At 41.6% G+C, this 12,941-nt stretch overlaps 1 protein-coding gene across 2 annotated transcripts in view; it reads right to left on the reverse strand.

The window, feature by feature from the left end:
- The window catches only part of LOC139405487 (vascular endothelial growth factor receptor 3-like), a 267,475-nt gene that overhangs the window by 139,290 nt on the left and 115,244 nt on the right, over window positions 1-12,941 (reverse strand). For both annotated transcript variants that reach the window (XM_071147825.1, XM_071147823.1), the window contains exon 2: window positions 7,893-7,989. In XM_071147825.1, coding sequence (XP_071003926.1) covers window positions 7,893-7,989 — 97 coding nt within the window. The remainder of the gene's footprint in view (window positions 1-7,892; window positions 7,990-12,941) is intronic.

Here is a 12,941-nt window from a genome sequence, read left to right on the forward strand (position 1 = left end):
TTTGACATGGAGCTGAGAGACATTTTGACATGGAGCTGAGAGAACATTGGACATGGACCTGAGAGACATTTTGACATTGACCTGAGACATTTTGACATGGACCTGAGAGAACATTGGACATGGACCTGAGAGACATTTTGACATTGACCTGAGACATTTTGACATTGACCTGAGACATTTTGACATGGACCTGACAGAACATTGGACATGGACCTGAGAGACATTTTGACATTGACCTGAGACATTTTGACATGGACCTGACAGAACATTGGACATGGACCTGAGAGACATTTTGACATTGACCTGAGAGACAATTTGACATGGACCTGAGAGACATTTTGACATTGACCTGAGAGACATTTTGACATGGACCTGAGAGACATTTTGACATTGACCTGAGAGACATTTTGACATGGACCTGAGAGACATTTTGACATGGACCTGAGAGACATTTTGACATTGACCTGAGAGACATTTTGACATGGACCTGAGAGACATGTTGACATGGACCTGACAGAACATTGGACATGGAGCTGAGAGACATGTTGACATGGACCTGAGAGACATTTTGACATGGACCTGAGAGACATTTTGACATGGACCTGAGAGACATTTGACATGGCTAATGCTGTGTTCTTATGCTCAAACTTTACAAAACCAATGGGGGCCTGATTGTCTAGCTTTTATTTAGTTGATTGTTGGCTATCATAAATATATATACAGTTGAAGTCGGAAGTTTACATACACCTTAGCCAAATACATTTAAACTCAGTTTTCCACAATTACTGACATTTAATTCTAGTAAACATTCCCTGTTTAGGTCAGTTAGGATCATCACTTTATTTTAAGAATGTGAAATGTCAGAATAATAGTAAAGAGAATGATTTATTTCAGCTTTTATTTCATTCATCACATTCCCAGTGGGCCAGAAGTTAGAATTGCCTCTAAATTGTTTAACTTGGGTCAAACGTTTCGGGTATCCTTCCACAAGCTTCCCACAATAAGTTGGGTGAATTTTGGCCCATTCCTCCTGACAGAGCTGATGTAACTGAGTCAGGTTTGTAGGCCTCCTTGCTCACACACGCTTTTTCAGTTCTGCTCACAAATGTTCTATAGGTTTGAGGTCAGGTTTTTGTGATGGCCACTCCAATACCTTGACTTTGTTGTCCTTAAGCCATTTTGCCACAACTTTGGAAGTACGCTTGGGGTCATTGTCCATTTGGAAGACCAATTTGCGACAAAACGTTAAGACTGATGTCTTGAGATGTTGCTTCAAAATATCCACATAATTTTCCTTCCCCATCTATTTTGTGAAGTGCACACGTCGCTCCTGCAGCAAAGCACCCCCACAATATGATGCTGCCACCCCCTTTCTTCACGGTTGGGATGGTGTTCTTCGGCTTGCAAGCCTCCCCCTTTTTCCTCCAAACATAACAATGGTCATTATGGCCAAACAGTTCTGTTTTTGTTTCATCAGACCAGAGGACATTTCTCCATTAAGTGTTTCCTCCAGCATCTTCACAAGGTCCTTTGCTGTTGTTCTGGGATTGATTTGCACTCTTCGCACCAAATTATGTTCATCTCTAGGAGACAGAAGATGTCTCCTTCCTGAGCGGTATGACGGCTGCGTGGTCCCATTGTGTTTATACTAATGTTTGTACAGATGAACGTGGTACCTTCAGACGTTTGTAAATTGCTCCCAAGGATGAACCAGACTTGTGGAAGTAAAACAATTTTCTGAGGTCTTGGTTGATTTCTTTTGATTTTTCCATGATGTCAAGCAAGGAGGCACTGAGTTTGAAGGTAGGCCTTGAAATACATCCACAGGCACACCTCCAATTGACTCAAATGATGTCAATTAGCCTATCAGAAGCTTCTAAAGCCATGACATCATTCTCTGGAATTGTCCAAGCTGTTTAAAGGCACAGTCAACTTAGTGTATGTAAACTTCTGACCCACTGGAATTGTGATACAGTGAATTATAAGTTAAATAATCTGTCTGTAAACAATTGTTATAAAAATTACTTGTGTCATGCACAAGTTCGATGTCCTAACCGACTTGCCAAAACTATAGTTTGTGAACAAGAAATTTGTGGAGTGGTTGAAAAACTAGTTTTAATGACTCCAACCTAAGTGTATGTAAACTTCCGACTTCACCTGTATATACAGTTCCATTATATTTTCTACTTGGTTTAAGTTGTTTAAATTGAACACTGTAAAGATGTATAGTATGAGATTTTAAAATGGAGCTATTTTCAGTTAAGAGAGCGTTTCCCAAACTCGGTCCTCGGGACCCCAAGAGGTGCACGTTTTGGATTTTGCCCGAACACTACAAAGCTTTTTCAAATGATCAAAGCTTCTCTAACGACATGTAATGGACAGAGAGACAGTACTCTACCTACATGTAATGGACAGAGAGACAGTACTCTACCTACATGTAATGGACAGAGAGACAGTACTCTACCTACATGTAATGGACAGAGAGACAGTACTCTACCTACATGTAATGGACAGAGAGACAGTACTCTACCTACATGTAATGGTCAGAGAGACAGAGAGACAGTACTCTACCTACATGTAATGGACAGAGAGACAGTACTCTACCTACATGTAATGGACAGAGAGACAGAGAGACAGTACTCTACCTACATGTAATGGACAGAGAGACAGAGAGACAGTTCTCTACCTGCATGTAATGGACAGAGAGACAGTACTCTACCTACATGTAATGGACAGAGAGACAGAGAGACAGAGAGACAGTACTCTACCTACATGTAATGGACAGAGAGACAGTACTCTACCTGCATGTAATGGTCAGAGAGACAGAGAGACAGTACTCTACCTGCATGTAATGGTCAGAGAGACAGAGAGACAGAGAGACAGTACTCTACCTACATGTAATGGACAGAGAGACAGTACTCTACCTACATGTAATGGTCAGAGAGACAGAGAGACAGTACTCTACCTACATGTAATGGACAGAGAGACAGAGAGACAGAGAGACAGTACTCTACCTACATGTAATGGACAGAGAGACAGTACTCTACCTGCATGTAATGGTCAGAGAGACAGAGAGACAGTACTCTACCTGCATGTAATGGTCAGAGAGACAGAGAGACAGAGAGACAGTACTCTACCTACATGTAATGGACAGAGAGACAGTACTCTACCTACATGTAATGGACAGAGAGACAGTACTCTACCTACATGTAATGGACAGAGAGACAGTACTCTACCTACATGTAATGGACAGAGAGACAGTACTCTACCTACATGTAATGGTCAGAGAGACAGTACTCTACCTACATGTAATGGACAGAGAGACAGTACTCTACCTACATGTAATGGTCAGAGAGACAGAGAGACAGTACTCTACCTATATGTAATGGACAGAGAGACAGAGAGACAGTACTCTACCTACACGTAATGGACAGAGAGAAAGAGAGACAGAGAGACAGTACTCTACCTACATGTAATGGACAGAGAGACAGAGAGACAGTACTCTACCTACATGTAATGGTCAGAGAGACAGAGAGACAGTACTCTACCTACATGTAATGGACAGAGAGACAGAGAGACAGTACTCTACCTGCATGTAATGGACAGAGAGACAGAGAGACAGTACTCTACCTACATGTAATGGACAGAGAGACAGAGAGACAGTACTCTACATACATGTAATGGACAGAGAGACAGAGAGACAGTACTCTACCTACATGTAATGGACAGAGAGACAGTACTCTACCTGCATGTAATGGACAGAGAGACAAAGAGACAGAGAGACAGTACTCTACCTACATGTAATGGACAGAGAGACAGTACTCTACCTACATGTAATGGACAGAGAGACAGTACTCTACCTGCATGTAATGGACAGAGAGACAGAGAGACAGTACTCTACCTGCATGTAATGGTCAGAGAGACAGAGAGACAGTACTCTACCTACATGTAATGGACAGAGAGACAGAGAGACAGTACTCTACCTACATGTAATGGACAGAGAGACAGTACTCTACCTACATGTAATGGACAGAGAGACAGTACTCTACCTACATGTAATGGACAGAGAGACAGTACTCTACCTGCATGTAATGGACAGAGAGACAGAGAGACAGTACTCTACCTACATGTAATGGACAGAGAGACAGAGAGACAGAGAGACAGTTCTCTACCTACATGTAATGGACAGAGAGACAGTACTCTACCTACATGTAATGGACAGAGAGACAGTACTCTACCTACATGTAATGGTCAGAGAGACAGAGAGACAGTACTCTACCTGCATGTAATGGACAGAGAGACAGAGAGACAGAGAGACAGTACTCTACCTACATGTAATGGACAGAGAGACAGTACTCTACCTACATGTAATGGACAGAGAGACAGTACTCTACCTGCATGTAATGGACAGAGAGACAGAGAGACAGTACTCTACCTGCATGTAATGGACAGAGAGACAGAGAGACAGTACTCTACCTACATGTAATGGTCAGAGAGACAGAGAGACAGTACTCTACCTGCATGTAATGGACAGAGAGACAGAGAGACAGTACTCTACCTACATGTAATGGACAGAGAGACAGAGAGACAGTACTCTACCTACATGTAATGGACAGAGAGACAGTACTCTACCTACATGTAATGGACAGAGAGACAGTACTCTACCTACATGTAATGGACAGAGAGACAGTACTCTACCTGCATGTAATGGACAGAGAGACAGAGAGACAGTACTCTACCTACATGTAATGGACAGAGAGACAGAGAGACAGAGAGACAGTTCTCTACCTACATGTAATGGACAGAGAGACAGTACTCTACCTACATGTAATGGACAGAGAGACAGTACTCTACCTACATGTAATGGTCAGAGAGACAGAGAGACAGTACTCTACCTGCATGTAATGGACAGAGAGACAGAGAGACAGTACTCTACCTACATGTAATGGACAGAGAGACAGAGAGACAGTACTCTACCTGCATGTAATGGACAGAGAGACAGAGATACAATACTCTACCTGCATGTAATGGTCAGAGAGACATAGAGACAGTACTCTACCTACATGTAATGGACAGAGAGACAGAGAGACAGTACTCTACCTGCATGTAATGGACAGAGAGACAGAGAGACAGAGAGACAGTACTCTACCTACATGTAATGGACAGAGAGACAGTACTCTACCTACATGTAATGGACAGAGAGACAGTACTCTACCTGCATGTAATGGACAGAGAGACAGAGAGACAGTACTCTACCTACATGTAATGGACAGAGAGACAGAGAGACAGTACTCTACCTGCATGTAATGGACAGAGAGACAGAGAGACAGTACTCTACCTACATGTAATGGACAGAGAGACAGAGAGACAGTACTCTACCTACATGTAATGGACAGAGAGACAGACAGACAGAGAGACAGTACTCTACCTGCATGTAATGGACAGAGAGACAGAGAGACAGAGAGACAGTACTCTACCTACATGTAATGGACAGAGAGACAGTACTCTACCTACATGTAATGGACAGAGAGACAGTACTCTACCTGCATGTAATGGACAGAGAGACAGTACTCTACCTACATGTAATGGACAGAGAGACAGTACTCTACCTACATGTAATGGACAGAGAGACAGTACTCTACCTACATGTAATGGTCAGAGAGACAGTACTCTACCTGCATGTAATGGACAGAGAGACAGTACTCTACCTACATGTAATGGACAGAGAGACAGTACTCTACCTACATGTAATGGACAGAGAGACAGTACTCTACCTACATGTAATGGACAGAGAGACAGTACTCTACCTACATGTAATGGTCAGAGAGACAGAGAGACAGTACTCGACCTACATGTAATGGACAGAGAGACAGAGAGACAGTACTCTACCTACACGTAATGGACAGAGAGACAGAGAGACAGAGAGACAGTACTCTACCTACATGTAATGGACAGAGAGACAGAGAGACAGTACTCTACCTACATGTAATGGTCAGAGATACAGAGATACAGTACTCTACCTACATGTAATGGACAGAGAGACAGAGAGACAGAGAGACAGTACTCTACCTGCATGTAATGGACAGAGAGACAGAGAGACAGTACTCTACCTACATGTAATGGACAGAGAGACAGAGAGACAGTACTCTACCTACATGTAATGGACAGAGAGACAGTACTCTACCTGCATGTAATGGACAGAGAGACAGTACTCTACCTACATGTAATGGACAGAGAGACAGAGAGACAGTACTCTACCTGCATGTAATGGTCAGAGAGACAGAGAGACAGAGAGACAGTACTCTACCTACATGTAATGGACAGAGAGACAGTACTCTACCTACATGTAATGGACAGAGAGACAGTACTCTACCTACATGTAATGGTCAGAGAGACAGTACTCTACCTACATGTAATGGACAGAGAGACAGTACTCTACCTACATGTAATGGTCAGAGAGACAGAGAGACAGTACTCGACCTACATGTAATGGACAGAGAGACAGAGAGACAGTACTCTACCTACACGTAATGGACAGAGAGACAGAGAGACAGAGAGACAGTACTCTACCTACATTTAATGGACAGAGAGACAGAGAGACAGTACTCTACCTACATGTAATGGTCAGAGATACAGAGATACAGTACTCTACCTACATGTAATGGACAGAGAGACAGAGAGACAGAGAGACAGTACTCTACCTGCATGTAATGGACAGAGAGACAGAGAGACAGTACTCTACCTACATGTAATGGACAGAGAGACAGAGAGACAGTACTCTACCTACATGTAATGGACAGAGAGACAGTACTCTACCTGCATGTAATGGTCAGAGAGACAGAGAGACAGTACTCTGCCTGCATGTAATGGACAGAGAGACAGAGAGACAGTACTCTACCTACATGTAATGGACAGAGAGACAGTACTCTACCTACATGTAATGGACAGAGAGACAGTACTCTACCTACATGTAATGGACAGAGAGACAGAGAGACAGTTCTCTACCTACATGTAATGGACAGAGAGACAGTACTCTACCTACATGTAATGGACAGAGAGACAGTACTCTACCTACATGTAATGGTCAGAGAGACAGAGAGACAGTACTCTACCTGCATGTAATGGACAGAGAGACAGAGAGACAGTACTCTACCTACATGTAATGGACAGAGAGACAGAGAGACAGTACTCTACCTGCATGTAATGGACAGAGAGACAGAGAGACAGTACTCTACCTGCATGTAATGGACAGAGAGACAGAGAGACAGTACTCTACCTGCATGTAATGGTCAGAGAGACAGAGAGACAGAGAGACAGTACTCTACCTACATGTAATGGACAGAGAGACAGAGAGACAGTACTCTACCTGCATGTAATGGTCAGAGAGACAGAGAGACAGAGAGACAGTACTCTACCTACATGTAATGGACAGAGAGACAGAGAGACAGAGAGACAGTACTCTACCTACATGTAATGGACAGAGAGACAGTACTCTACCTGCATGTAATGGACAGAGAGACAGAGAGACAGTACTCTACCTACATGTAATGGACAGAGAGACAGTACTCTACCTACATGTAATGGTCAGAGAGACAGTACTCTACCTACATGTAAAGGACAGAGAGACAGTACTCTACCTGCATGTAATGGACAGAGAGACAGTACTCTACCTACATGTAATGGACAGAGAGACAGTACTCTACCTACATGTAATGGACAGAGAGACAGAGAGACAGTACTCTACCTGCATGTAATGGACAGAGAGACAGAGAGACAGTACTCTACCTACATGTAATGGACAGAGAGACAGTACTCTACCTACATGTAATGGACAGAGAGACAGTACTCTACCTGCATGTAATGGAAAGAGAGATAGAGAGACAGTACTCTACCTGCATGTAATGGTCAGTGTTTCATCTGCGTGGATCACAAGGTCTTCTTTGGGGCTGTCAAGGGTGGGCGGAGTCATAGAATAGCCAATCACCAACCCTGAGGGAACAAAACAAAGTCATATGATTGGACGCTGACACTCAAAACACTGATTTGATGAGAAACAGATTCCCACAGAGGTAAATTAGTGTGTATTGGTTTAAAAAGACTGTCAAACCCCCTTAATGTCACGCCGATCAGGATCAACCCAACAGGATGCACCAACCAAATCATAGTGCCATCTCTATCTATTCGCTGATCAGGATCAACCCAACAGGATGCACCAACCAAATCGTAGTGCCATCTCTATCTATTCGCTGATCAGGATCAACCCAACAGGATGCACCAACCAAATCATAGTGCCATCTCTATCTATTCGCTGATCAGGATCAACCCAACAGGATGCACCAACCAAATCATAGTGCCATCTCTATCTATTCGCTGATCAGGATCAACCCAACAGGATGCACCAACCAAATCAGAGTGCCATCTCTATCTATTCGCTGATCAGGATCAACCCAACAGGATGCACCAACCAAATCATAGTGCCATCTCTATCTATTCGCTGATCAGGATCAACCCAACAGGATGCACCAACCAAATCATGTCATTATATTACACGTAGCTCAGGGAAATATAGAGATATAGAGATTACGAAGGTATTCAGACCCCTTCCCTCATTTTACATTACAGACTTATTCTAAAATGATGAGGAATTGTTTTTTATTTAATCCAATCGACACACATGACCCCATAATGGCATCACAATACCCCCATAATGACATCACAATACCCCATAATGACATCACAATACCCCATAATGACATCACAATACCCCATAATGGCATCACAATACCCCCATAATGACATCACAGTACCCCATTTTTGCAAATTTCTAACAAATAAAAACCCGAAATACCTTATTTACATACATAAGTACTCAGACCCTTTGATATGAGACTCAATTGAGCTCACCCTTGAGTTGATTCTACAACTTAAATAGAGTCCACCATCTTGGAGTCCACCTGTGGTAAATTCAATTGATTGGACATTATTTGGAAAGGCACACGCCTGTCTATAGGTCCAACAGTTGACAGTGCATGTCAGAGCAAAAACCAAGACATGAGGTCAAAGAAATTGTCGAGGCACAGATCTGGGGAAGGGTACCAAAAAAAATGTCTGCAGCATTGAAGGTCCCCAAGAACATTATTCTTAAATGGAAGACGTTTGGAACCACTAAGACTCTTCCTTGAGCTGGTCGCCCGGCCAAACTGAGTAATCAGGGGAGAAGGGCCTTGGTCAGGGAGGTTACAAAGAACCCCGATGTTCACTCTGACAGAGCTCCAGAGTTCCTCTGTGGAGATAGGAGAACCTTCTAGAAGGACAACCATCTCTGCAGCACTCCACCAATCAGGCCTTTATGGTAGAGTGGCCAGACAGAAGCCACTCCTCAGTAAAAGGAACATGACAGTCCTCTTGGAGTTTGCCAAAAGGCACTTAAAAGACTCTCAGACCATGAGAAACAAGATTCTCTGTTCTGATGAAACTAAGAAGGAACTCTTTGGCCTGAATGCCAAGCGTCATGTCTGGAGGAAACCTGGCACCATCCCTATGGTGAAGCATGGTGGTGGCAGCATCATGCTGTGGGGATGTTTTTCAGCAGCAGGGACTGGGAGACTAGTCAGGATCGAGGGAAAGATAAACTGAGCAAAGTGATCCTTGATGAAAACCTGCTCCAGTGCGCTCAGGACCTCAGACTGGCGTGAAGGTTCACCTTCCAACAGGACAACGACACAGCCAAGACAACGCAGGAGTGGTTTCGGGACTAGTCTCTGAATGTCTTTGAGTGGCCCAGCCAGAGCCCGGACTTGAACCCGATCGAACATCTCTGGAGAGACCTGAAAATATCTGAGCAGCAATGCTCCCCATCCAACCTGACAGAGCGTGAGAGGATCTACAGAGGAGAATGAGAGAAACTCCCCAAATACAGGTGTGCCAAGCTTCTATACACACCCTCCTATATAACTACTGTCTATACTGTCTATACACACCATCCTATATAACTACTGTCTATACTGTCTATACACACCATCCTATATAACTACTGTCTATACTGTCTATACACACCATCCTATATAACTACTGTCTATACACACCCTCCTATATGGTGTGTATAGACAGTAGTTATAAAGGATGGTGTGTATAGACAGTAGTTATATAGGATGGTGTGTATAGACAGTATAGACAGTAGTTATATAGGATGGTGTGTATAGACAGTATAGACAGTAGTTATATAGGATGGTGTGTATAGACAGTAGTTATAAAGGATGGTGTGTATAGACAGTAGTTATATAGGATGGTGTGTATAGACAGTAGTTATATAGGATGGTGTGTATAGACAGTAGTTATATAGGATGGTGTGTATAGACAGTATAGACAGTAGTTATATAGGATGGTGTGTATAGACAGTAGTTATACAGGATGGTGTGTATAGACAGTATAGACAGTAGTTATATAGGATGGTGTGTATAGACAGTAGTTATATAGGATGGTGTGTATAGACAGTAGTTATAATAGGGTGGTGTGTATAGACAGTAGTTATATAGGATGGTGTGTATATACAGTATAGACAGTAGTTATATAGGATGGTGTGTATAGACAGTATAGACAGTAGTTATATAGGATGGTGTGTATAGACAGTAGTTATATAGGATGGTGTGTATAGACAGTAGTTATAATAGGGTGGTGTGTATAGACAGTAGTTATATAGGATGGTGTGTATAGACAGTAGTTATATAGGGTGGTGTGTATAGACAGTAGTTATATAGGATGGTGTGTATAGACAGTAGTTATATAGGATGGTGTGTATAGACAGTAGTTATATAGGATGGTGTGTATAGACAGTAGTTATACAGGATGGTGTGTATAGACAGTATAGACAGTAGTTATAAAGGATGGTGTGTATAGACAGTAGTTATACAGGATGGTGTGTATAGACAGTAGTTATATAGGGTGGTGTTTATAGACAGTATAGACAGTAGTTATATAGGATGGTGTGTATAGACAGTAGTTATATAGGATGGTGTGTATAGACAGTAGTTATATAGGATGGTGTGTATAGACAGTAGTTATATAGGATGGTGTGTATAGACAGTATAGACAGTAGTTATATAGGATGGTGTGTATAGACAGTATAGACAGTAGTTATATAGGATGGTGTGTATAGACAGTAGTTATATAGGATGGTGTGTATAGACAGTATAGACAGTAGTTATATAGGATGGTGTGTATAGACAGTATAGACAGTAGTTATAGAGGGTGGTGTGTATAGACAGTATAGACAGTAGTTATATAGGATGGTGTGAGAATGAGAGAAACTCCCCAAATACAGGTGTGCCAAGCTTCTATACACACCCTCCTATATAACTACTGTCTATACTGTCTATACACACCATCCTATATAACTACTGTCTATACTGTCTATACACACCATCCTATATAACTACTGTCTATACTGTCTATACACACCATCCTATATAACTACTGTCTATACACACCCTCCTATATGGTGTGTATAGACAGTAGTTATAAAGGATGGTGTGTATAGACAGTAGTTATATAGGATGGTGTGTATAGACAGTATAGACAGTAGTTATATAGGATGGTGTGTATAGACAGTATAGACAGTAGTTATATAGGATGGTGTGTATAGACAGTAGTTATAAAGGATGGTGTGTATAGACAGTAGTTATATAGGATGGTGTGTATAGACAGTAGTTATATAGGATGGTGTGTATAGACAGTAGTTATATAGGATGGTGTGTATAGACAGTATAGACAGTAGTTATATAGGATGGTGTGTATAGACAGTAGTTATACAGGATGGTGTGTATAGACAGTATAGACAGTAGTTATATAGGATGGTGTGTATAGACAGTAGTTATATAGGATGGTGTGTATAGACAGTAGTTATAATAGGGTGGTGTGTATAGACAGTAGTTATATAGGATGGTGTGTATATACAGTATAGACAGTAGTTATATAGGATGGTGTGTATAGACAGTATAGACAGTAGTTATATAGGATGGTGTGTATAGACAGTAGTTATATAGGATGGTGTGTATAGACAGTAGTTATAATAGGGTGGTGTGTATAGACAGTAGTTATATAGGATGGTGTGTATAGACAGTAGTTATATAGGGTGGTGTGTATAGACAGTAGTTATATAGGATGGTGTGTATAGACAGTAGTTATATAGGATGGTGTGTATAGACAGTAGTTATATAGGATGGTGTGTATAGACAGTAGTTATACAGGATGGTGTGTATAGACAGTATAGACAGTAGTTATAAAGGATGGTGTGTATAGACAGTAGTTATACAGGATGGTGTGTATAGACAGTAGTTATATAGGGTGGTGTTTATAGACAGTATAGACAGTAGTTATATAGGATGGTGTGTATAGACAGTAGTTATATAGGATGGTGTGTATAGACAGTAGTTATATAGGATGGTGTGTATAGACAGTAGTTATATAGGATGGTGTGTATAGACAGTATAGACAGTAGTTATATAGGATGGTGTGTATAGACAGTATAGACAGTAGTTATATAGGATGGTGTGTATAGACAGTAGTTATATAGGATGGTGTGTATAGACAGTATAGACAGTAGTTATATAGGATGGTGTGTATAGACAGTATAGACAGTAGTTATAGAGGGTGGTGTGTATAGACAGTATAGACAGTAGTTATATAGGATGGTGTGTATAGACAGTAGTTATATAGGATGGTGTGTATAGACAGTATAGACAGTAGTTATATAGGATGGTGTGTATAGACAGTATAGACAGTAGTTATATAGGATGGTGTGTATAGACAGTATAGACAGTAGTTATAGAGGGTGGTGTGTATAGACAGTATAGACAGTAGTTATATAGGATGGTGTGTATAGACAGTATAGACAGTAGTTATAGAGGGTGGTGTGTATAGACAGTATAGACAGTAGTTATATA

Source organism: Oncorhynchus clarkii, unplaced genomic scaffold (assembly GCF_045791955.1).
Source record: "Oncorhynchus clarkii lewisi isolate Uvic-CL-2024 unplaced genomic scaffold, UVic_Ocla_1.0 unplaced_contig_8391_pilon_pilon, whole genome shotgun sequence".
Lineage (NCBI taxonomy): Eukaryota > Metazoa > Chordata > Actinopteri > Salmoniformes > Salmonidae > Oncorhynchus > Oncorhynchus clarkii.